The sequence below is a fragment of the Pseudopodoces humilis genome, chromosome 7 (genome assembly GCF_049639895.1).
Source record: "Pseudopodoces humilis isolate 2021_Gansu_Grassland_sample_001 chromosome 7, ASM4963989v1, whole genome shotgun sequence".
Lineage (NCBI taxonomy): Eukaryota > Metazoa > Chordata > Aves > Passeriformes > Paridae > Pseudopodoces > Pseudopodoces humilis.
The window spans coordinates 24,256,214-24,283,010 of record NC_142206.1 but is presented as its reverse complement, the minus strand read 5'-3'; the positions used below and the strand labels follow the sequence as shown (position 1 = coordinate 24,283,010).

The 26,797-nt window shown below is 46.6% G+C and overlaps 1 protein-coding gene across 6 annotated transcripts; it reads right to left on the bottom strand.

Moving 5' to 3' along the window:
* ARHGAP1 (Rho GTPase activating protein 1) lies at positions 1-25,864 on the bottom strand. Of its 6 annotated transcripts, none has more exons than XM_088057488.1 (14): positions 25,812-25,864; positions 20,695-20,878; positions 19,834-19,926; positions 14,612-14,641; positions 9,337-9,424; positions 8,968-9,099; positions 8,382-8,468; positions 7,679-7,777; positions 6,876-6,977; positions 5,589-5,665; positions 5,120-5,197; positions 4,446-4,574; positions 4,189-4,292; positions 1-3,769 (listed from the first exon to the last, which is right to left on the bottom strand). In XM_088057488.1, exons 2-14 carry the CDS (start codon positions 20,831-20,833, stop codon positions 3,590-3,592), a joined length of 1,338 nt encoding a protein of 445 aa, XP_087913614.1. In that variant the 5' UTR covers positions 20,834-20,878; positions 25,812-25,864; the 3' UTR covers positions 1-3,589. The 6 variants fall into 6 exon arrangements, with proteins under 6 accessions (XP_087913614.1, XP_087913616.1, XP_087913618.1 ...); XM_088057490.1 differs by lacking the exon at positions 25,812-25,864 and adding an exon at positions 25,306-25,512; XM_088057492.1 differs by lacking the exon at positions 25,812-25,864 and adding an exon at positions 24,875-24,897.
* Between the last annotated feature and the right edge of the window lie 933 nt (positions 25,865-26,797).

Sequence of the window (26,797 nt, the reverse complement as noted above, 5' to 3'; positions counted from 1 at the left end):
TGAGATTACATTTTCATTTTTATTGAAATACAAAAAGTGCAAACTGTGAAATACAAGATCGGTGCAGATTAAAAGAAAATAAACAGTGTGAACCGTGAAAACCCAGGCCTGCACCTCATGAACATCAACAAAGAAGAAGGCAGGGAACGCCAGCAATAAAAGCAAAGCTGAAATTTTTGCACAGGAGCCCCTGTGCATATAAAAGGAAACTGGGACCAAACTGGCCCTCGGCTCTCTCGTGTTAGCACACAAGGCATCTGGATGGCCCCAGAATCCCTGCACCACCCAAAAGTTCTCGTGTCAGTTCACAGCTTGGGCCAGGGAGTGAACAGAGGCCATTAAGACAGCAGGAGGCTTGGCTAGCAGAGGGGAATGTTCTAGGTGCTAAAAGCAGGAGGTTGGTGCAGAACAGGTACCCCCCAGGAAGAAATGGCTAATAGCTAACCTGAAAGGTAAGCCAGGGAAGAGACCCTTGGGCAGCTCTACAGCAAGGAGAAAACCAACAAAAGACCAGCACCTTAACTGTATACCACCCCCAACCTCTATGAGGCAGAGGAACCCAGCCCAGCCAGGACCCTGCCCATGTGAGGAGGGAATTTAACCCCCTGGCCTTGGCAAGTGCAGCCTCTGGTGACCACCCACCTGACACAGGCTGCAGGCAGGCCCGGGCCAGTTCCTTGCTCAGATCATAGGAGGAATATTTCAATACAAGGCATTCAGGAGAACAGACTGCAAAAGCAACCCTGGTTACTGTGCCTGCTCCAGGGCCCTCAGCAGCTCCAGCACAAGGAGCAGTAGAGGAAAGGGGATATTTACAGTGGGTCCCTTCCAGGATTTGCAAGCACTTTCCCACCATGAGCAGTAGTAGTTCCCTGAACACTCTGAATCTGCTCCCTGCAGGCACTGAACTGGAGCAGGCTTTTATCCCTGCCTGCAGGGGATGAACCAGCCTCTATTTTGCTAAAAAAGGAAACATCATTTCAAGAATTCACTAAAAAAAAAAAAAACAAACCAAAATCTAAATCCCAAAAAAAAACCCCTAAAATAAACCATCAAACTCCAGCCAGAACTCAGACACTTGCAGTATTCCCCACTTTCCCCCTGGAGAGGAGCTACTCCAGCTCTGCTCCTCCGGCTACTGGGCAGGGAACAGTCCTTGCTGCTCTGCAAGGCCAGAACATGCCACCTTCCCCAGAGAGTGCGTAGGGCCAGGCCTCATGCACGCAGGCACTTGGATTCCAGGTTGCCGAGCTTGGGCCTTTCCTCTAGGGAGATGAAGGAGAAGCCAGTGTCAGCTGCAGATACAATCAGAGCACCAAGTCTCCTTCTCCCCCTACCAAAGCCTCCACAGAGCAGGGCACCTGCAGGGAAAGAGGGGCTGCACTGCACTCCATCAGCCTCCATAGCCTTGCCCCTTAAACACTGGGGCAAGTACACCTCTCTCCACACTAGTCCACCCCAGATTACTCCTCCACAGCCCATCTGCCCTGCTAACTCATTCTAGAAGAGATTACAGATGAATTAGGAGCAGATTATTTCTCCCTCAAAAAACATGTATTTAGTTACTGCTGTGAATTGTTCAGGATGAAAGAATTCATATCCTGGCCAAACAAGGAAGGCTCCTACTCTTGGAAGAAGGAGATGAAGAAGTCAGCAGCCTGGTAGCCTCCATAGGGCAAAGTCTACCAGTATCTAGAAAGGATCAGATCCAGTCCTATCTTACAACATCTCTTGCTCCAGCCTTAGTAATGCTCACTTTCTTGTTCGCTGTTCCCACCCACGTGTGGGTGTGCCTCCTCCAAGCCAGCTGGCTGGACCTAGCTGCCCTGCAGAGCTGCCTATGTTTGCACCCATCCCCATTCCAGAGTTTAGCAAAAAGCAGTCTCCTTAATTCCTGCAGCAGATGCCACTTACTTTGATTACACCAGGGCACCGACCCTTGGTCGGTGTTTAAAGGCAGGTTAAAATATTATGAAAAAGCAAATTCTATTTAGCATCCAGTAGCTTTTAAAAAAACAGTTCTGCTTGGTCCAAAAGATTTGTCCCTGAGGCCAGATGCAGCAGGGAGGTCTGGCCCAGGCACACAGGGCACAAGATACAAAGATAAATCACACCAGTGAAGTAAGGCTAGAAGCTCCCTCCTAAAACCCTGACAGGCCCAGGCTGAGGAGAAGGATCTCTTTCAGTTCAGGTAATGGGAATGAGGCAACCCAAAGCCAAAAGAGATGCTGTAACAGTATTGCAGTTGCTCCAGGGAGGTGCCAGGACCGCCCCACTCTGAGCCTGCCTTGCAGAGAACACAGTCTCTCCAGCTGTGCCCAGGGCATACAGAATGCATCTGACCAGGTGGCAGGGTGGAAGGTGTGAACCCCAGAGGAGACACGGCAAAGGCCCTTGGCATGGAATAGCTGTTACCTCACAGCTTTGGCACATGAGTACTCAGCACCTGGGCAGAAATTTGTAATCCAGGCCCTGTGCACTCCATGGTGAGGGTTAGCCCCAGTCCCCAGACCTTCCCTCAAGGCCATGCTCTGTTACAGTGTGCTGAGGAAAGTTGTGCTCAAAAAGACAACTAACTAGTCAAGGCGATCTGTGCCAGTCCGCACAGATACATATGCCAGAAGAGGAGGCCCTGTGCTGCAGCCAGGCCAGATTCTGATCCTCATGGTGTTCAGCAGCTCAGTGCCACCAAGGCACTCACTCCTGCCATTCAGACTCACCAGCTGTCAAAGGGTCACAGCTGGCCTGCATGCACAGTCAGGCCTGGCATGAGCCTTCCCAGCCAGGCTGGAAGTGCTGCTGGAGGGACAAACACACCTGAGCTAGATAACTACAGGAGGCAAGTCACCCACTACAGTCCAGCAAATACTGAATAGTACCTGGGAGTAGGTGACCCCAAAGGGGCTGGGCTTTAGGCTAAACTCACCTTCATTGTTTTGGAGTCTGACAGGTAATAGCCCACTGCCGTGAGCCTGTCCTTCACCTGCCTGCCAGAAGCAGGGGATCTAGAGTCGTGTTTGCAAATGCAGGACATGCTGCTACCTGAAGCACAAGGGCTGCTGCTCCTTTCCCTGCTTTAGGTGCCCCTGGGGAAAGGCAGGATGCATGTTCAGTGCTGAGAAACGGCACTCACAGTAAGAATGTCTCCACCACAAAAACCAGCAAGTCCACCCTAGCCCAAACAGCCCAGCGGAGGCAAGGAGGGGTGAGCTGGGGCTACTGGGAGCTTGAACAAAAAGATCTGTGCTGAGGAAGGGATCAGGAGGGCAGAAAAATGGCACGTAAGGGAGGGAGGAAAGGAAGGCAGGTCATCTGATAGGGCAGAAGACTGGTGATGAGCCCTGGAGGAGCTGCACAGGTGGGTTAGGACTCCAGTCTCAGCAGCTGGGAGACCAGCTCCCCTGCCCATCCAGAACTGCAGGTCTCCTGCTCACTTACTTGCACACTTTCACCATCATCTCCACAGCCCTCACTCTGCTCATCACCCAGAAGATCAATGGTCCCTTTGTACTGGAGACAGCTTGGTCACAGCTCCAAGACAAAGAAGGGGGAAGGTGGGCACAGTGTGCAGGTGTGGGCTGGCCTGGATTCAGGCCTCCGCAGCCTCAAACAGCTCCTTCTGGTGGTCCAGCAGGAATTTGGTAAAGGTATTGATGGGATTGATGGCTTTTAGAGTGATGGCCACATCTTTGGCCCAGAGCAGATTTGGGCCAAACACAACTGCCAGGTTGGTGTTTGTCATCTTGTTTCTGTCGCTGTGAGCAGAGACCTATGTGGGAAGGAAAGAGACCATTGTGAATCCTACAGAATAACACAGCAGCTGCCCTCTACCCTCCTCAAATCCAGAGCTGACAGACTCACAGAGATAATGAGAGGAGAAAAGCTGGTCAGGCCATATCATAACAACAGGACCAAGATGACTGTCAGATAATGTCTCTACAAGTCCAGATCACCACTCATAATCTTGCTTGAATGGCCTTGCAGTGGCTTCCTTGGCAGCAGGAAGTACTGTAAAGCAGATCTGAGACCCCTCTTCTACTCAGCTACTTTGTAGTCCTACCTCCACCCCGGGGAGCTTTCAGCCTTCCTGGTATAGACCACACAGGCTGTATGCCTTCACCTTTTAGGCTGAAGGCCTGCCTGCACCTCTCAGTGTTATGAGAACCAAGTGCTTAGGCTAGTGCTCACCTGCACCAGAAAGGCTGTCAGTAAACGGAGCACTTGGTAGTTTTCTTCTGGCAAATCCTGGAGTGTTTTGCGAACAATATCCACACGTTTCACCTCCTCCACACCTAAAAATCAAGAGAGGCAGGACAATCCTCAGCACCCATCCTGATGAAGGCCCTCTTGGCAGTCACAAGGTATCCCATGCATGTCCCCACTAAGACATCTTTTGCCTTTAGCCAGTGCAACATTCAGGGAGTAGCACACTCGTCACAACTCACTCTGGAAACTGACAACATGGCTGTAGAGGCCAAAAGTGAGGAGGGGCTCAGGTAGCTCCCTCAAGAAGGTCTTGAGAATCACAGCAGGGAGGTGGACATCTTCATACTCCTGGAAATCTACGGGCACACCTGAGAAAGTAGAGCAGAGACTCAGTGCTCACGGGCCAAAGCAGCACCTCCTCCAGACAAAGGACAGGACATGACGGTCAGAACCCAAAACTAAGGAAGGGGTATTTTAAAGAACACAGAATCCTCAACTATCACATCTTCTAGCAGAGTGGAAAAATATGTTCCAAAATCACATACAAAGCAGTGCTGAATCCAGCACTACATCTTTAAAAGTCATCAAATGAAACATGACTAAGTTTCATCCTGGTCATCTTAAGTCCCTTCAGTATAACCAGAGTAAGATGGTATATCACACCCCATGAAACAGGGAAACTTTCAGGAAAAAAAAGGGTAGTAAGTGGAATATGAGTGGGAAGGAATATGCTTTCCACAGCAGAAGTGCCAGATACTTCTCCCTTGCAACTCAGGTCATACCCCAAGATGAGGCCTCATCTACAGACCTATCAGAGAAGGAGAGGATCCATGACGGACTAGTTCCAACACAGTTGCAGTTGGACAGTAGTAACTAGGGAATGAGAGTGGCTCTGATGTCTTTGGGCACTTACCCATATTGTATTTTTGCTGGACCTCTCTGACAACCTGTGTATTTGCTGATCTCCGGAAAATCCCCTCTGTATTAAGAGCTGTGAAGTGACAGCAGATGGAGAAGAAAAAAATCAGCCATGCGAGAGTCTCTAAAAATGCTGGCCTTAACAATTATAAATCCATGCTGTGGGGTATTCAGACAGATATGAACAAGTCTCTTTTTTAGAGCACAACCATTCTGCTTCCACTATCAGACAAAGGATAAAAGGAGCATTTGGTTAGTTTTATCAAAGTGGGAACATGGACTCCTCCAGAAAGAAGAAGGTCTCCTAAGCCCTCCACAATCTCACTTGACAGCTAACTCACCTAGTTCAGGCTTTACACCCTATTCTAGGACTGCTGCTTTTCTTTATCTTACCACAGTCCTGATGGGAGCTTGGACAGAACAGAGATCACTGAAACGGGATCGCAGCTTCCCCAAACACTTACCATGCTCGAGCAAGTGAGCAATGGTGTCTCTGACCACCAGAGGAACAGGAGACTGATCGGGGCTCTTCTCCCTGAGACTGCAGCAAGAAACAACATGTTATACATGACTGGTACACAGCACTGCTCCTGCCCTACATGCAGCCTCCAAGTCTTAAATTTGCCCGCATCAAGCTGTACTACATATGATCTTGCTATCCCCATCCCTGGTTCAGCCATTATTCCAGGCTTCTATCCTCTTCACCCATCATGTTCCATCATTCACTGCAGCAAGTGTGAGCTCATTACTAGACCACAGGAACATTTTTCCATCTCCTGTAAAAATCTCAGTCTATATATGCCAGGGCAAAGTTTCTGGTTTCCCAGAAGGCAAGGATTCTAGTTATGAATCAGGTGAAAAGGGTTACGCTTCCTTTTTCCTTTCCCATAGAAGCAATTGCAGAAAGAAGCTGACACATGAGAAAAAAAAAAATTGGCCACCACATCCCTGTGACAGAAGATCAAATATCAGCAAAATGGCTGTCAGGGAATACCTCATGACACCAGGGTGCCACCCTCACATTTGACTGTCCAGACCACTGGATAGCTTAGAGCTGTTCACCCCTCCCAGGCTGCTGACAAGCTCAGGCACCACGGCACCAGGGCAAACACCATCTGGAAATGTTGCACTGAAGCTGGGGAATGTGTTCCCAGACTGCCTCAGAGGATGTGTCTAGCTACACAGTACTGGCTCCTCCTCATTCCCCTGGGAGGCAAAACCACACTCAGAGTTAAAAATACCTTCAACACTTATTCAGTATCACCAGCCCTAGCCAGTGTCTGTGTTTGCCTTTGTCACTGTGCAGGAATGGGGAGTGGGATTCACTACAAGGGTGAATAGAGGTGCTTTTAAAATAGAATTTAGGATTTGGAGAACAACTAACAAATCTGCAGCACTGCTCAAAGCAGCATAGTCCTAGAGAGGCCCCTATCAGCCTCCTACAGACTTCTTTTGCTTAAAAGGAAGTTTCTAGTGCCATAAAGCTGACCCTATGGCCCTTATTTTGCTCCTCCCTTAGTGACCTTAAATTGCAAAAACAATCTAACCCAAGATCAAGAGGGTGGAACTGAATTGAGTTAGTCAGAATCTGGACACAAACACAGGGTTCTCTGGGAAAATGATTAAAGTTTCATAGGAAGTCTGAACTGCAAGAAATTTTGCAGCCATTTTCTGCTGTTTTTCAGTAATAAATACAGTGACATCATATCAAGCAAGTCAGGGCAAAAGCAGCAAAGTCCAGAAATACTCACTGCTGTAGGGAGACTCCAAACTGCTGGTTTGGCAGAGGTGGGCGTGGAGGTATTGGCTTCTGGGGCAAAGGTTTCTGCAGGGATCTCAGGTATTCATCATACCTGCAGCAAAACACAGACTAGTAAAAAAGCCACTCCACATCCTTGAAAGTGCAAAAACGCAGCACCACACACCCACTGGTAACAGCAACAGAGTAGTATAGTCAATTACACCTATGCAAAACCACGATAGGCAGTTCTGGAGCACAAGAACATCTGGTTGCAAAAAAAGAGAAGGGAGAAAAGGAGTATCTATCTGTAATCAAGAGTTGGAGTAGCTGAGTAACAGTGTGGGCAGGAGGCCAGGACAGCACTGCTTGTGATGAGACAGATGCATATGTGGGTGTGGGACAGGGAAGCAATCTGGTAGGACTGAGATTATGGCAACTTTGGGAAGCCCTAAAGACAAGCTGAACAGTGCAAAATGAGCTAAGCAGGTGCCCAGACAACAGCAGATGCACACCATGAGCTCCAGGTCAGTGTTAAGGTCAGTATCTTGCAGACAGTCCCCAGGGGGCTGACTGGGAGATACAACATCGGTGCTTCACTGGGGGAGGATTTTTATCTCAGACAGAACTGGGGACTGGGGGCCAAGGACACACAGGAAGGATGGCAGAGAGAAAGCAGTCTTGAAGGCAACTTGTCACCACACCCTGGAAAACCACCACTGCCTGAGTGGAACCATCTCTTCCTTCCCTTGCCACTCTACAAAAAGTCCCCTCTCACAGAGCCCCAAGCAAGGGGGAGAGAGGCAGTATTCTCACTTCAGCACTTGGCTTGGGATCCCCAACTGTTCCAGCTTCACATACTCCTCCAGCTCACTAAGGTAATTCACATAAAAAATCTTCCGTCCAAATTTAAAGCTGAAAAACAAGAGAAAGGCAGATAATGTGAGGAATTGGGAAATCCAGTAACAGAACTGACTTCTTACAGAAAGGAAGAGCAGGGGGCTGCAAGAAACATCAGTGGGGCAAAGGGGAGGTATGGCTGAGCAGCAGAAATGTCACCCACATCGTTCTGCCACTCCATCTATTTTACCAGGAGATGCAAAGACTTTCCTAGGGACATTAGAAGCCCCAGCAGCAGAAGGCTCCCTCAAATTCTGGATTTCTCTTTCCTGTGTTCAGCAGTAGGCTTGAGAAGATTTTACTCTCAATTATTTAATAGTTTATGATTTCAGTATCACAATAAATTTAAAAATTGAGTTGCAGAGCCTGCAACTTTTTACTTCTACTTGGCTGGAGAGAAAAAGAGTATCACAGAGCTGCAAACTCTGTAGTTTCCTAAAGAGGTATTTCTGGTGTGTGAGTACTTCTGAGCTCAGAAGTGGGAGGAGATAGAAAATGGTGAGAGACTCCAGGATAAGCTTGGCAGCCTGGGCTCAGTTTGTGCCCCTCTGAGAATGCCCCCACTGTTCCCCTGCAGTGTGAGCATGTGGGTAAGCCTCCAATAGTGCTTCCTTCCTACCTAATCAGAGGCTTGAAGAGTATCAGCAAGGTCTTGATGAACATGGTTGGGTGCACAATATACAAGGCTTTGATGTTCTTCTTGTACCTGTCAAGAGAAGCCCAGTAATGACAAGCTGTACTTTAAGCAGAGGAACTAACCTTTCCACATAAATTAAGGCACCCTGGTTGCTTCATCCTTTTTGCACTGAGCCTCACCACGCCCCAGCACACCTGGCCTCTGCTCTTCCATGCTCCATAGCTGTGTCAGGCCACTCAGCAGCCTAAGGACATGCTACCCTGTGTTCCAAGATTCACATAAAAGCAGTGAGCAGTCTATCCAGGAACCTACAATTATACCATGGGGCTGACACACTTGCACCAGGTCCTGGGTTTGCTGCTTGCCTGTTGGCTTAAAGGATGTAACTACAGAAGGAGCTGTTTATCGTATGATTCAGTCTGCATTAAACAACAATCCACCTCCTTAAGCAGGAGAATAAATGACAGTAAATTATGATCAGCAAGCTGCACAAGGGGCCTGGGGAAGATCCTCTATGTTAGGCTAGAGAACAGCACATAACTCCCTTGATTGCTGCAGCTTTACTCACTTGCGATCAAATTCCCTGTAGGCATCCCGCAACCAGCTCAGGGATGGCTTGTTCTCACTGGTCAGGCCATGGTGCAGGTACACCAGAGTGTAATCACTCTCCACATACTGGTCCAGTGTGAATTTCAGGTACCTGGGAAGAAAAAACTGATGAACTCACTTTGTGCTCTGCTACAGAGAGGCTCTTCCTCCCTTTGGGACTCTTCAGGTGTGCCACAACAGAGGATTTGCATCTCCAGCAATGGAGGTAAGCACTTGGGAGGACATGTCCAGCTAAAGAAGCCACTGCAGATCTGTCCCCAGGAATCCAACAGCTGAGAATTAGGTCAGATTTAAGAAATTAACAGCATCCTACTAAGACTCTACTTACCCCAGCAGTTTCACGTGATCTAACTGATGACTTGGGGGCATCCGGCAGGCACTGAACAAAATGACTTTTCTTCCATATTTGTCATCACCTGCAGATAAAGTGCCAGAGATTATGGGGAGTTAAGGACTTCACGTGGTCTTGGCAGCAAGGGGTAAAGAAAGAATGAGAAACCACCGTAACAAGCTTCCAGCAAAGCTAAATCTGATTTTCAGCAGTTATCATGGGCCTAGTGTGGAAGCAGAAACCTGAACACCAAGGGCCTGGCAAGTCAACAATGAGAATGAAGAACGGATTCCCTGCTCCAGCCCTGAAAGGAGAGGAAGGACTGGAAGCCAGGATGCCTTGGGGCACATAGGGATGGAGGCAAGTACAGAGCAGAGCGCTCAGAGCATTAATCCTGCAAAGTTGTCCCTGGGCACTGTTCCTGATGCACATGTGTCCAAGGAGGCAAAGGGAAAACTGCCCCTTACTGGCACAGTAACTCCTTCCACCCTGCACAGTCCCAGACTAACTTCTAATAGTCTGGTGCACCTGTTTCTTGCTTCACCTGAAGCTTAGTCCTGCACACAAAACACAGGACATTTCATACCCTGGAAATCAAGAAATTCCTAGAAAAAGAACAGTTCCAGTTGCATCCCAAAGATGAGAAACAAGCGTCATCCTAAGTCTTCTATAGGTGGGCCAAGCAGGGCTTCTGGATTCTCCAGGGGGACTGTAGAACAAGCTCTTCACTGCTTCCTAGATTTTCCATCCACAGAGAAATTTTTCCGGCCTGAGACGGAAGGAGCTGCAGAGTGCAGCACAACAAACCATTCTTTGTAAAAGCCATGCAGAAAACAGTCCCCATTACACTGGAGCCAAATAACCCATAAAGCACCGTCATGTCATGGAGGACACACCCAGCCACCACTTGAGGCTTCAGAGACAACAAGCCAAGTTTTTCCCAAAGCAAGTCTTCAACCATCAGTGGACTTCTGCCAGCAGAGATCTCAGCCCCATGAACAAAGCCCAAGCAGACACGCATGGCCAAGCTTAGCAGACGTGCTAGGGAATAGAGAGATTTGGATAAGTACAAACCAGGTCACAAATCTTGCAGACATACAGAGAGAGTTTGAGGGAAAGTCTGATTCTCTCCCAGACACAACACCCAATCCATTTCCACAAAGACGAATTCTTTTTAGCAGCAGTGGAGATGAAATGGTTCCTTTAGTATGAAGGGTGAAAGTCTTCCCACCTTTTTAGCTACTCACCCTGCTCTGAAACCTGTGTTTTCTTCAAGCAGAGAGTGCAACAGTGAATGGGGCTGTTGAGTTTATACTCAACAATACCTCCCTTACTCCCATATGGCAAACCATCTCACACAGACCACAGCACAGAAAAGAAGCAAGGATCAGTACTTATTCAGGACAGACCTGCAATACATCAGTCCTCTTGAAATAAATCCTTTTCCCAGCATGGATTTACAATATCCATGCAGCCATTTTCTCACCTTGGCACAGGCTGTTGTCCTCAACTACCACTTGGCTACACTTGCCATGCAGCAACTGAGGTCTCAGAACAGCAAACCTGATATTTCTGGGAATATTGCCTGTGAGTACCAGGTGACCACTTGGTGCTGCAAATGGCAGCAGAGAACTCATACACACCAGCCATGACATTAAGATGCCACCAGGCCCCTTTTGCCCCCATCTTGCCAGAACAGATTCTCTTGCTACTTGTTAATTTTTATTTTCACCTTACAAGTCCCATTTTTAAGTCACTCACCAGACAACACAGAATTTACTGATGCACACAAGCCAGAAATTCTACCAAAGCTAAGGACACTGTGGCAGCACTAGGTATGGACCAGGAAAGGGGCAGCATAGGCCATCACACTGACGTACACATGCGGAGATACGGGGCAGTTAGGGAGGACACATGACCTGGAATGCAGGACTAGGAGAGAGTGATGCAAGGCTCATCTGGAACAGCCGGATACAGTCACAGCCAGGCCACAAGACCAACGTCACATCGCATATCCCACGGTAGCCCATTCTCTGCCTAGCCCAGAGTTTCTTGGTAGCTTGCTATGACCTTTAGGGCCTGGTCTAATGTAATTGAGTTGTCTAAAAGACTAAGTGCAAGTTACAAAGTCCTGGGAAAGGAACATGGCATATTGTGACCTTTTCCATTGGTCTTGAGCAACTCATATGTCTCTATCAGAAAGACAAATGGTCCCGCCTGTATAAAGCACCAAGAGATGCAGTATTTGATAATCTGTTGAGTTTTATAGTCATGAAAGAGAATGGCAAGAAAGACAATGGATCAAACACAGCTCTATGCTAAATTCAGAACAGGTGATACCTTCAGTTAACTGAGAGGCTGCATTTCACACCAGAGTGGACGGTCTGAGGGCCAGATGCAGACTGCAAGCTTAATCAAGGCAGGCCTCTGGTGTGCAGTACCAGCACCATGTTTGTGCCATGTTGTGGGTGGCCATACACTCAGCTCAGGCTTCTGGACACTGATTATCAGACCTGACAAGTCACAATTAAGGGACGACATACCTCACATAGCTTTCTCTGAAATGACATAAAAGCCTACAGCAAGGCCTATGCAAAGTCTTCAGTCTTGTTCCTTATATAGCCTTGGTGAAAACGTCTGAGATCACTGGTAAAGAATAAACAGACAATCCATGATTCTGCCAAAGGGGAGATGGCATATATCCCCTGGACAATTTCCAGGGCCAAGTACATCAAAAGATAATCTACAGTGGCCTGGATGACTGAAAAAGGAGTGGCCTGCTTTGCCTTCCAAATCAGAATGAATTTATGCATGAGACCTACAAAGGAACCATGCCCTTTTCTGAGTTCTGGGTTTTGCTCCAGTTTCATCACACTGAGCTCAGCCTGTCAACGCAGAAACTTCCAAAATCATCAACTGCCAACCTTGTTTCTACCTGACATATATCTGATCAGTGTCCTTGCTCCAGACATGACAAAATCAATAATTCAGCATCAAAGATGAACAATTAGTTGCTCCAATTTATAAACAAGAACCTAAAGTCCATTCCATGCATTCTTGTTGGAGGAAACTACCTTCAGGTGGCCCCTCTGCCTCCTACAGAACAGATTCTTATCAGGTTTGATCTTTCCCAGATGCTCCATCCCTTGTACTTGCTTTCCTGCTTGCAGTACTAATCTTATGTATCTAGGTTTTCACCCCTTGTTTGCAATTGCAAGTAGCTGAAGTTTCCACTGAACACAACTATAGACCATGAAGTAATCACTTGGCTTCCCAGGCTGCCTCCTACCTCTCCCAGATGAGGAATGCTCAATAGTTAACAACAAACCAATAACCAATTATTTACCACCAGTACTCACAGAGCACCCCAGCTTTGTAAGTTCATACATAAAACATATTTTCAACATAGACTGGAATTAAACTACCTTCCTGAAGGATGTGATTCAGATTATTTTGCTTTTAACAACAAAGAGCAAGACACCAGCCAATATCTAAAGCCTCTCCAGTCAAGACAGCTGCTCATCTAAAGAGATGTGAACTTGTAGCACTGATAGACATAAGCTCCAGAACATCGTTATGGCACTTTTAAAGCCTGAACTGCATTTTTCCTCTTGCTTGAAAAGCAGCATTTCCATCTTCTAAGACAAGGGGAAAGGAAAATCACTGCTGTATTTCCAAGCCATGCGTGCAAGGCCACACTACTAAAAGGGCTGAAATTGAAATGCTGATGTAAATGTTTCAGACTGAAACCTGCAGCAATATCAATGTATCATAGCAGAAATTCACATCAAGATGGCAATAATGAGCCAAGACAGTGCATTAAATGAATCGGCACAGCTAACATGGAAAATATATCCTTGGTACCCAAATCCTGTTATTTATTATTTCTAGGTAAATAGAAATATATTCATTACATATGCTGAAATATATCCTTTAGCATTTATGTCATGGTTCGAGGCAGCCTAATTGCAGTCTAGAGACTGTTCATTCCTATCTTCATCAGGTCGCTTCAGTTAAGTGCCCACTTTGTTAAAAGATTCAAATGGGAGTATCCTAGTACTTTGATACTGAGAGAATGCAGATGGATAAAACTTGCCACCAAAAGCTAGTGTTACTGCTAAAATAACAAAGTTAACAGAGTTCAGGGTCAAGGAACGGGCACCACTGCAGAATGCTGGAACATTACTACACAAATTTCACAAAGCTTAGCATGTTTAATCAGAGCCACTGTCAGTAAAAAACCTGCCAAATGTAATTTCACTCCAATTAGCTGTGCTAAGCTTATGGCACAGCTGGGAAACACTTAAATATAGTAGATTTTAGTTGCCTATTGAATTTCAGAGAGGATTTAGCCCTGAAGGAAAAGAAGGTAAGGAGCTCAAAGCAGAAGTATTTGAATACACGATTTTGTCCATCTCGATATTCCCAATATCCACTGTCAGAATCAGAAAGCCTTATAAAGTGAATACAGCTTTAACTGATGCAAAATATACTAGAGGGTTGGATTAAAGAATGCAGACTGGGAGGATGTCTGAGAACATATAAAAGGGGATGAAGACTCCACATAATGAGGAAATGAGAATCAGCATTTCCATGAATCGTGTGAAGGTCTTAGCAATAAGAATTTCACACCAATAGAAGTTTTCATGTACATTGAGAAGCATGAAAGCACCAGCAGCCAAATTATTGAGACTTAGGACTGAAGTCCGGAGAGTGTTAACAAATGCTCAGCAAGCCCAGGGCAGTCAAGCACAGCTTTGGGCAAACAAGTTACCAGAACACAACATCTCTGCAGCCAAATGGAGAAGAAATTGATAACGGTTGCTTTCAGATGGAGAATCCAGTTTAAGTACCAGCTGCTTGGCGAGTGCAGCAGCAGATCACGTGAAAGAGTAGGAAGCAATCCTAAAATGAACTTTCAAAGCACATATCATAACAGGATAAACTGGAGTTCAAACTGAACTGGTCCAAGCAGGCCACCACCGTGACAGAACAGGAACAGGATTTACAGAGACCCATGAGCCCTGAAGTGCCCAAAGTAAAGCCCACTCGCCAAATTTGGCTCAGATGATTCTGCTGTGCCTGAGGCAGAGGTGCAGCCCTCAGACAACAATTTTGTGCAGCCTTTGGACTCCTGAAAAATTGCCAGTGCAGCCTAAGGCTGAGCAAAGTTTGGGCTCCCCTGAGACAGTCCAGCTACAGGCCATGGTCATGCTAAAGGAATACCATGATCTACAGAACCAAATGTTAGTGCCACAAAAAATCTACCTACCTGGTTGGGCCCCATCAAGTGCACCCTGGTCTGGAGGAATAGAAAAAAAGTTATAGCAAGCCAAGCTTTGCATCCCTTCCCAGAAAGTAATCATGAGGGTAAAGTCTGAGAGCCTAGCCAGATTGCCACTGGGCTGTCTTGCAGCATTCAACCTCCTTCCATTTCATCTTTCCCCCATGCTCCTCTCCAAAGCAGCCTTGTCTAACAATGAGAGGCAATAACAGCAACCCTTGATTCCCAAATCTCTTTCTTGAATTTGCAACTAATTCCATATAATCAAATTTCTTGCCCTTACTGTTACATTTTCTCTGCCACCAAAACAGCAACTGCTGTACTGCCACTTTTAAAAGGGTTAATTGCAATTAATTCTGAAGTCTTCTGAACAACTTCAGAAGTGTACAGAGAACGGTATCATACCATATGAGTAACACATCCCATACCCATAACTTTTTTTTATGATTAGTAGATTCCAAATAAAAAAATTAACTGCCAATTAGAATAAAAAGAAGGTTCCTCTAGTTTATGAAGGCATTTATTATCACACCCAGCCCCTTTCCATCACTCTCACAACTATATACTCAACAGACCCATATGGGCCAATTGAGACAGAAGCCTTTGCAGAGAAGGGCTCTAGGAAGAAATTCTCCATTCTCTTAGCCTCCCTTAGAAACTTAAAATTCCTTAGATACTCTCCCTTCCCTTGACCTTGCATATCAAAATACGGTGCACAAGCTGGGCTTGCTTTGGATGGACTCAATTCTACAGAGGCAATTCATCATTTTTTAATCAAACAAAATATTCTTAAACAGACGAATAAACAAAAAAAGTTAAAAGCCAGAAACGACATCCAAAAGCAGCAGAAATGCAGGCAGTCTGTATTAATGGAACCAGTAACAATGCACCATGCCTGAAGGGAAAAGGACCCTCTTTACCCTTTGCTAATGGACCTTTGCTGAGTCCATTAGCCACCAAATACACCTTCAACACAGGTTTTGTCTGCCCCTTCTACCTTTGCCTACCTAGAGAAACAACAGCTACTGGTGCTCCAAGACTGATTTTACCTCCCCATGTCAATCAGCAACACCTACAGCTAATCATCAGCACTAGTTACAGCTTTGGCACCTGCAGCCATGTTTGTTGGTTAGGTTTGGTATCAGATTCACCAATGAAAATAGATTTACTGCTGAAATTGCAACTTCAATCCAGTAAAACTAAAGAAGGTACAATCATAGCTCTCCACCTTGTTTTCCCACTTCAATTACACATATTGGCATTACAGCTTTTCTGTGAGGGCAGCCCCACAGGTGGACAATTAATGATGTGAGGCAGCAGATTTCCCACACAAACTAGCAGAAACACGCTTTGAGCTCCAACAAAGTTTTGAAATCACTGGGCAGGGATTATGTAGCCGGAGTATACAGCGACAGCCACTTTCCCGGCCACTGATACACTATCTTCTACCCTCCCTGGCAGTGAGAAACTCATATGCCAATATATATTATGCCCCCATTTTCTTATCCCAAAAGAAAGCAGGACAGTTATTGTGTAAAATGGGAATGCTGATGATCCTCATAGGCATAGTTTTGTATATTGACCACAAAGAAGAGACCAGTATTTCAGACTGGGCAGCAGAATGAGGAAGGAACACCTTGCCAGGGCTCACAAGAGCCCTTCTCATCCCACACAGCCACAGGTTTCCAGTATGAACTCCATCTCCAGAGACCTCCTTTAGACTATTAACTTCCTGCTTTAGTTTTGAATTTCAGCCTGTGCTAAAATTCAAGGCCAAGACTATGTCACATCTAGTCTGCCTCAACCCCCAAGAAAATGGAAGCAGCACCTTTGCCATGTAAGAACTGGCAGGAGAACACAGAAACTCTCAACATAACAGAAACTTGGGATAGTTCCTTAACAGTCCTCAAACAGGAGCTTGTGTTTCCTCCAAATGCTATGTGACGTGAGCAAGGAAAAAAACACACTTTGCAGAAGTGGATTGTGCAATGAAATCAAACCTCCTCTCAGCTTCTGACCACGTGTGAAGAAGAATTTCGCTGCTAGTGCTCACAAAAAGAGGTACTCAGAGTCAAGAAGAACAAAACCACACAGAGACCTCTCCAGAGCCTGTGTAAAAACTCCATAAACACACACTTTAAGGCAAGTCTGAAAGGACCAGCAGAGCACCACATCTTTCTTCAGAAAAGCATTGAGTCCCAGAACCAAAAGAATGTTTCCTTAAACTAAAATACTGTGATTCCTAACAATATTCCAGTTCTGAGTACTCCCTCAGGACTGTGGCCTGGATGCCTTTTGCTGTCATTTTTGTGTAACATACCACCACATGGGACAGCAGTGACATGCCTGATCCTTTCCCATGGACAGCCTCTTCCCACAAGATCCCAGTCCCCAGAAAAGACAGGAGCATGGGGCACCAAGGAGAGTCTCCATGAAACTGCTGCACTATTTTTAAGTGAAAAACAAACCCCAAAAACCTATTTTCCTAACAAATTCTGCAAAATGTTTTTCAGTTATTTACCCTCTTAAGTCAGATAGCCAGGCTTTTTAAATCCAGCATGCCTTGGACTGAATCAGAAATTAAGGTCAGCTAGAAAACAAGTGGGCTAACTTTTTGTCATCAAAACCGGGCTTTCATTAAGCTATTAACACCATGCACATTCAGCAAGAAGCAATTACTTTTCTGACTACACAGGATAACACTGGGATCATGGAGTTCAGCCCGAGGATAGGAACCAGCCTTCTGCTTTTGTCTCAAAATAGCATCATTATCCCAGAACATATTTCAGGGCAGGCAGGAACAGAGTTAGCCACAAGCTTTCTGCTCTAAAGTGCAGAACAGGGAAGGACATGGGACAGAAAGCTAATGAATCGACAGAATGGAAAAAAATATCCTTGATCTGCTGCCATTTGCTAATATTTACAAGAGAACTAGGGTAATTTTGTTTCAGGCTCAGCATAGCCAGTGTTCATTGCACCTGGAGCTGCTGAAAAACACAATTTGTCAGCAGAGGCAGATCTGAGCAGTTTCATATTAATCCTCCAGAGATTTTTATTCTCCAGGCTACATCTAATAGGATTTTTCCAAACTTTCCCAGATTGTTTGCCTCCAACAACAATCCAGAGAACACTACTCTGTCTGATACTCTGAGCAGTTAAAATTCTCAATTACTGACAAAAAAAAAATTAACAACTTCACCCTGGAACCAAGATTACAAGTCAGACCCCTTTGATCAACTTCATAAATTCTCCTTTCAGGAGATGAGAAACCAGCAAGTCTCAAACCTATATGGCAACAAATCCTCTATCTGGAGCTGTGCTCCAAGCTCTCCCAGTGCCAAGAAAGGCATCACACCACACGCCGTGTGTGGGACCATCACATGCTTTCAGATGCATCAACTACCGGTGAAAATTGGCCAGCAAGAGCCAGGAACAGAAGCTTCTCTGAGCTGTTTCTGCACTATACAGAGACACTGCAGGGACACAGAGCTCACTAGGAATACAAATTTAAACCACAACGAGGAAGAGTTCAGAATGCAGGCATGGCTCCATGTCAGCCACCATCCCATCCCGGAATCTTTTCAGGAAACTGGCTAATTCTTCATTTGTTACCCTAGACCGTGTCAAATGGCTACATTCCAACAGCTGCTAACACACATCTCCACTGGAGGGATATTCAATTCAGAGAGCTTGTCAAAGAAAAGTCATATTACCTTAGAACATGAAATCCCAATCCCATGGGAACAGAAATCCCAAAGAAAGAGTGGTGTTTATGTCAGGAGGCAGCAGACAAATTATACCCTTGGTTTGGGCTGACATTCCAATCTTATCAATGTCTCTGATCTAAACTCTGCTAAGCACTTTGAAGCTTAGTCTAAAGCAAATTACTTTAACTCACCCTTTCCCAGAGTCCTCAAACACCAGTTACCTCTACCATTCGCATTCCAAATATTCTTACTATTACCACTGAAATGGTGGAGTCCACACATCTATCCCTTTCCAGTTTCAGCACCAGAGACCAGGGTGCAGACCTCTATAAACCCCAGTCCTGAAACTCCAGCCCCATGGAAAAGAAGCTTAGTAACACATTTGTAAATGAAAACACTTCTGGCAAATCTATAAAGGCATAATAGCCCAAATATCAAACACCTGGCCTGTCAAACTGAGCGGGAGACAACACACAAAAATGTTTTGAGCCTGCCATTACAATTTTATTCTACAAAAGATGGAACATGAGACATCAGGAAAAAAAAAGCTCATTTGAGAAAACTGCCCAGAAAAGAATGATATCAAGACAACTCTTACCAAAGTAAGTGTCTGAGACTCTTTCCGTTGTAGTCAAACTCTGCTGCAGAACAACCCTGAATCAGGAGGACTCCAGCTTCCTTGAAAATTCACATGTGGGGCAAGGACCAAGGTACAGAGAGATGGCAGTAGGAGGGGTAGGAGGTGGTAGCAGGAGGGGTAGGAGGTGGCCATAGTCAAGCAGGAAGTATGAATCAAGTCACAACAAGCTGAAGAAGTGCTTTTTTTTTTCTTTTTTTTAAGAACAAGGAACACAAGACAAACTGGTCTTACCCTTCACTCAGGCTCACCACAGCAACCTGGAGAATACTCCCAAAACTCTTTCTTATGGAGGTCCCAGCAGTATATCACCAAGGGTTAGTGTAAATAAAATAATATGGACAAGAACACACAAAGAAAATCCAAATGCTTGTGACCCTGAATTAACAGGTCCTTCCTTGCCTATTCCCCCTATTTCGGATTTCTGTACATGTTATTTCTGGACAGCTCTGGTCATTCAGATATGAGTGATGTCACCTATAGTGGATTACCCAGTCAGCTGGGGACCTTACAGCTGTATTGCTTAACTAGGTAATTTCTGTGACATTATCAAGCAAAAAACACTTTTGTGCTTGGGATGTAGTAAAGAGTCATAGCTAAAACAATTCAGCAAAAGCAACTGAGTCCTGAAAATAATATAATCAAGGCAGCAAGAGCCAAGTAAGCCAGAAGTAACCCAAGTTTAGCTGAAGTCAATGAAAAATCACACATATTACAAACACTCAAGAAGTTTGGTGTCCCTTCTTCAGCACCTGTCATTGCCACTTGGGCTTGGCAAACAGCAGATGTCCCCAGAGACCTATTACAAAAGCTCTTCCTCAGTCCAACTGGAAAGACATCAAAGGAGAAAACAGAAAGGTTCCTACCTGTTACTTCCACAATGTGGTGCCTGGCGATATCATAGTAGGGATCATCCCACTGCAGGTGAGTGACAGGCTCAGGGGAGCCTTTGGAGTCATCTGCACAAAGTACAAGAAACAAGCAATCAGAGAAGGGATCTGGAGCACATTATTGGCAAGTACAAAGAGATAGAGGTATAAGAAAAAATGGCACTACTACATGGGAGGGGCTAATGTATGCAACTGTACACCTTGAAAACCCACTTTTGAAATTCTGAATGGACAAGAGCAGCAATGACTTCAGAAGAGTCCTGTCCGTCCTGTGAGAGCCATATGTGTCCCTCAATGTACACTCTCTCAAACCATTATTCAGATATGTCACAAATATTCACAAAGACAAAACCTGAGGACACCACTATGGCTTTTTAGGAAAGGAGGATTTTAACATAGTCCCCATGATGGATGGTCATCCTGTACATCCTTGAGCTAATTTTCCTGACCTCTTTGTTCATAGTTCATAGCACAGGATTTCAGAGCAACAACTCAGGTCTCCAGCCCCACCTCCCAGATGGAAGTTTGAGACTATTCCTGTACAGAAGGCCAAACTCTTCTGCAAGAGACCATAATGGATGACACTCAAGGATTTACAGCACATCTATACTGTCAGCACCAAAATGTAGCCAGGCACAGGACTGAGAAGAGCACATTTACAGCAGCTGGCTATTCAAAACTAAGGCTGATTCACTTGGGTGTGGTGCAAGTTTAATGTGGCTATAAAGCTTTAAATTGATCTGGGGCTCTCTGAATATGTAGATATGACCACAATGCTGCAGGACAAACAACTGCTTTTTGGCCAAAATCCAGATCCCAAACAAGCAGGCTACTTACCTGACTTGGGAAAAGCAGGGACTTCATCTGCTGGCCAGTTCTTATCATCTATGGAGGCCAGTTTGAGCTGACTGAGGGACTGGTTGGTATCATCCAAGTTCAGGTCATCCTGAAGCTCCGAGAGTGGGTCTGTAGCCATGGTCCCCAAATATCACAGTTTATTTTGCAGTGTCTAGAACACGGACTGCAGAGATTGTTAGGTGAGACACAGAGATCACAAATCTACCTCCCTGCAGAAGCACTTCCTCTTCTCACTGATTTCCCCCCAATACTCCCTTATCTTTACTTATCCAGAGACTGTTTCCCCTCCCCCCTAATACAAGCAGCAACTCCTCCTCCTTGCTGGAGGCACTACATGTCAGATTCTTTCATGCCAATTGCTATCAAACGCCATCAAGAGCTGTACCAACCCTCTCAAGGACTCTCTGCTTGACCACAGCTCTGGACAGAACAGTTTTTCTCTCCTGAAACAGAAGCAGCACCAGGACTCTGCGGAAGGCGACAGGCTGCACCAGCCCCTGCCTGATACACTCCCTGCATGGCTCTAAGCTCCCCCTCCCTCCAAATGGCTGGCACAAAGCCCGGCTGTTTCCACAGTTGGCCCAGTGCTGGAAGCTTTCCCAAGAATCACCCCCCCTTCTTCTCCCCATAATGGAGAACCAGAGCTCTCAACAGCACTGAAGTGGGTGCTTCAGTGTGCTGGGATCTGAACAGAGAAGTGAACATCTCCTCAAAACAGGAATTTTTTAGGCTGAGCTATAAAACAGGGAGAACAATACACATACAATCTTCATCTCCTTTCAGCATCACCAACAAATCCTTTCTCCTACATAATAGCCAGCAGCAAGGAATCGTCTCTTTCATTTAAAGCTATACTGCCTGAATATTTTTCACCAAGCATGCCATAAGGAGACCAAAGAATTAAGAGGGTCCAAGACAGCTCAGTGCATTTGCTGTTGTTTGCAAATACTTCTCACTCTCATCTGAAGCAGAAGATACATTAAAACTGGGACTGAGCTAGCACAGCATACAGGATCTCCTAAAAGTACCAATTCAGGGACAATCCTTGGGAAGCAGCTGTTATCCTCTGAATTCAGTCTCCTGGAAGTAAGCAAGGAAACATTAAAAAGGACAACTATGTAGGTCTGGATTACATGGACAGTAATTCAGTGGCCAGCAGGCAGCAAGCCAAGAGGAACTGTAGAAAAACGAAGTGACACCTTGCATCAGAAAGAGTCTCTATAACACTGTTTCACAGAGATGCTTGTGCTTATTTTGCTTTATGAGGAGAGCACAGGGTTCAAAGATGATCTGAGGAGGTAAAACACCTTAGTGTGAAAATAATATTCACAATAAAGCTATTTCCTTTGGCAGAATGGAGAGGGCGCTTTCCATCCCTAGAGCTTGAATGTGTATATTCATCCAGAGAAAACAATGAAACAGTTACTCAGACAGCACAGAGGACAAAATCTGTGAGAGATTAAGTTCTGGAAGGTGTCACATCCATGCTCAGGTCTATACTTGCACCAAGCTTGGGGATGCATTTTTAGAGCACAGGAAATTGGATATTCAGTGTTTTTCCTCTCCCTTTGGACCATTCGAATGTTATTTATTTCCTGTCCTCCCTTATCTGCTACTCACCAGTTTGCAACCAGTTTTCACCTCTCTGGGGCTCCCAAAGGATTGGAAAGTATTGCTAATCAAAGGCAATGTTTCCCAAAATATCAAAGAGCATGACATATACAGGCAGCAGGTCATCAAGACAGCACATCAGACACACAGGGTCCCACCACTGCAGCCATGCAAAGTTCCAAGCAAAATTATACCCTGCCCTCTGGTGAGGGCTGCCAGAGCTGCCTCACCTCCTCTGATCTTGACAGGGCAAGGAGCAAGAAATCAGTTCCCTAGCACCGTGAGCTAATGCTGGAACCACGTAGCAGTGGAGCCAAGGGACAAGGACTCCCCACCCCTAGCAGCTGATCTGATTTCTATGGTAACACCAGGCACTGACTCCTATGACTCAGCGAGCTTAAAGCATTTCCCACAGGAGCTCAACAGACCCAAAAGCCAGTGCTGCATGCTGAGGAAGCATCCATGGCTCCCCAGGGCAGCCTCTCAGCATTCACAGCTCTCAGGGACTTCCCGGCCCTAGTGGGGACAGAGGACCCACATTCAACTGCTGCCATTCACTGAGATGCCTTTCATGGGAAGTTCTTGGGGACAACCACTTCCCCAAAGCTGGGTCCTGAAACGTTTGAGGACCAAATCCAAATCTCCCCACAGAGCAGTGATGGCTCTGCTATAGGGCCAGCAAGTCACCAAGTGTTCTCACTTTTTCCTACACAGATCACCACCTGGCTTCACAGTCAGTTTACAGCACTTGTCCAGAGACAGAAGAGCAGGTTATTAGACAGCACCAGGGGATTTCCCCTGAGGCATATAATTAATCTTAGTGTGGCACCATGTGGAAGTTGTTAGTAGAACCCAAACTGCAAAAAGAGCCCAGTGGATACTGCTCTTCCCTCACTCTTTGGAAAAACAGAGAAGGCTCTCCAGATACCTTCATGTGGTTTTCACAGCCAGCTTCATTCCTTGGCTGTAGATTACTGCTCCATGGTGTTAATGGAAGCAGGATCCAGAGCAAAAGACCTCTTAGATTTCAGGTCCTTCTTGTGAACCAGACTGTAGTACCCAGAGAGCCCCAGAAGGTTTTGCAGAATTTTCTCCCGCCCTTTCCCAACATGTAAAAGGCAAAAGCATGGGGTCTCACATCAGATAACCATACAGCAGTTTAGGACATGTAACCCTCTACCTGTTTGGGAACTAGTAGGCTCTGAGAAGGAGATAAATGGAGTTAGGATGTAAGACACAAATTTAGGATCTTCATACAAGGATACATATTTTACTTTCCAATACTGCAGCCACATGAGATGCTTCCCTGTATACTCAAAAATGACCCCTAAGGATCTGTCATTAAATGGAATCCATATGTATCATGGTGATATATTTGTTAACATGAGTAAAGTGTTAGTTAAAAACACTTCATGTTTTTTTAACAATAAAAGAGCATTTCAACAGATTTAACTCAGTTTAAAAACTACACCTGTTTTACATAAATCTCATTACAAAAAGCAAGTGGTACACTCCATATAGCAAATAAGATAAGAAAAATTACACACCTAGATTTAAAAAACAAAAATTCTAGCTGAACATTCCAAAACAAAAGAATCACACCTGACAGCAGAAGCACTTGCTTACTGCCAAGCTCTAAAGAGCCAACCATTACCTTTTTTTCCAAGTACTTAAGTATGTCTTCTGCAACTACACTGCACCTGAACACTTGCTGTGTAATAAAAATTAACTTTCCTACATAAGAGAGACATATGATGGAGAACAGCACATTCTGCTAAAGAAGAGAACTCAGACCACTAAAATAAAATTTTCACACAAATTCTGAGCTGAAGATTCCTTATATAAGATCCAGAATTTACCCAGGGAAGACTATTCACTTATATCCAGAAAATCTTGGTAGCTGCTGTTCATGCAAACTATTTTTTTTCTTCAATTTCAATTTCACTACTTTTCTACCACTTATTTCTAAGCTACATCTGCTTGGTAGTTTCCTTTTCCTGTTTTTCTTCTAGATGTACTATTAGTTCAGAAGTGAATTACACTTCAAAATAAGTCCATGCATATATTACCACATCCTGGAGCTGTACCTACAATAAAGAATTACAGAAGCAAAGTGGTCTCTTCTTCTGTGCAAGATGAACAAGCAATGGTCAGATGCAACGCAGTCCAGTTCCGGGATTATTTTTCTGACTCTACTGCCATCCACACCTCCTCCCACTTCTGGCTTATTTGCACAAATGTCTTTTTCTGTACACATCAATCAAGAACCTGCACTTTGCTGTAGTGTTAAAAACAAGCACATTGCAAGAAAAGGGAGCAGTTACTCAGCAGCAGACCTTCAGAGTACTCACATGCATGAATAAGTTCCAGAAGCAAGACCCACTTACAAAGCCCACCCCTTATCTTCCCTCACATCGAGACATATCCAAGATACCACCGAGAGCATCACTACACTGGTACTACCCTGAAAGAACAAAGAGGTCCAGGGTGAGACCTTGTCATGGCTCACCATGACCAATAAACTCAGAACAGACAAATTATTGCTCACGGAAGCTCTTTGGTTCTTCATTATTCCAACAGCTTTTTAATTGAGCAGCCTTCCTTCCCCAGTCATCTCAATCCGTTTGCTGAAGGCCACCTCCGTGCCCGCTGGAAATCCACCCTAGCGAGCAGGCAGCCTGCCCTTACTGGTTTTCTGCAGGGTCTGAGGGCAAAAGCGCTGAACTCTCCAAGGGTCCCCTTCGGAGCTGCCGCACAAAGTACAGAGGTTGCTCTCAGCGCCGTGCAGGACCCGCCCAGGACTCACATGTGAGGAAAGCTGTGGGGCACACACAGCCCGGCGCGGGCTGCACCCTCCTCCTTCTCATCACCCTCTCCACAATACATCCGTTCCCTCCCGTTCCCTTCGACTCATCCATCTCCTGTGAGACGCCTGAGCGAACCTCAAGATTGCTTACGAGACTCAGATTTGCTACTTACACTGTTGAAACAAAGGTCCCCTAGTACACGCCAGCTGTCTGAAGGCAGACAAGTACCAGTCCCTGCTGCTGGGCACTGGGGTTAGCGGCAGCCAGCCCCAGCGCCAGCCCCGCCGCAGGTCGGGAGCAGCCAGCAGCAGGCCCGGCAGCGCCGATCCGGCGGTACCTGCACCGCCAGCACCGATCAGCGGTGAGCAGGACACCGCGGGCTGCCGGCCAGGCTCTCCCCGCCCAGGTGCCCGCGGCGCTTCAGCAGCCGCGCTCTTCCCGCCAGGCGCTCAGCGCGGGCGAACCGAGCCGCTCCCCCACACAGGGCGAGCCCGGCAACAGCCGGGTGGATCGCTCGCGGCTCCGGGCCCAGCCCCGGCCCGCTCAGCCCCAGCCCCACCGCCGGGCCGCTCCCCCGCCCCAGCAGCACCAGGACAGGCCGCCGGGCCCCGCTGCTGCAGGCAGGGCCCGGCCGCGCTCTCCAGCAGGCACCCCCCGCCACCCCGCCGGTGCCGGTACCTCCAGCCGCCGCCGCCCGCCTGTCACCGCCGCTCGCCGGAAGCGCGGCCTCGCCGCCGGGGGAACCCGCCCCGCCCCGCCCGCTGCCGGCCGCCGTCCGGGCGCGTCCGCCGCTCCCTCGCCGCGTTCCGCCGGCACGGAGCGCCCGAGGCCCAGGGGGCGAGGAGGCGCGGGGGGCCCGAGGCACCCCCCGCAGGCGGAGCCTCTCGTGGGGGCGGTGAGCGGCCCGGCCTTGCCGAGCATCGCGTTTGCGCCTTCAGCTATTCCCGGCATGCGTGCGTTCTGAAGCCCCTGCGGGCCGGCGGGCCGGACTTCGAGTCGCTTTTAGGAGCTACCAGCCGAGGAAGAGCGTGTCGCCTTGCTTTATGCTAGTCATGACGATACGTCCTAGAAATACTGCTCGTGAAACAATAGAAATGCTGCACGGGTACTGTGTCTGTGGTGAGAAATCAGAGATTCGTCCCTATTCCCCAGTTTAAAAGGAAAAAAAAATCATAAAAGTAAAGGTTCTCATGGCAGAGCCCCAGGATTACTGCATAGCAGAGCATCCATCTCCAGCGTTCATCTTCCTCTTATCCAGCAGCAATCATGTCACATAACAGCCAGCGATAATTCACCCATTACACCTTTGTGTTTGTGCAGGGGATCCCGAGGTCTCCAAGGCGGTAGCTGATGAAACCACAGTCCTCAGTGACCCTGGTAGCAGGCTGTCCTCCAATATTTCCACAGGCTGCAAGAAGCTTCCAAACATAAACCATGGCAAACCAGGGTGCTGGGGACTGAGACTCAGCACGTTGAGCCCATCTCAACCATTAAGACCAGTGGTAGGTGCAAAGAAGAGTTGGATAAGGGTGTGTTTCCCAGATCTGCAGCAGAAAAAAAGTGTAAATGGGACAGCAGGCAGCATCTGTCTGGATCTGTTGTCTCCCTCAAGTAGTTTGATTCAGTGCTCCTTTGGTCGGCAAGCCATGCAAGGTGCATGCTCT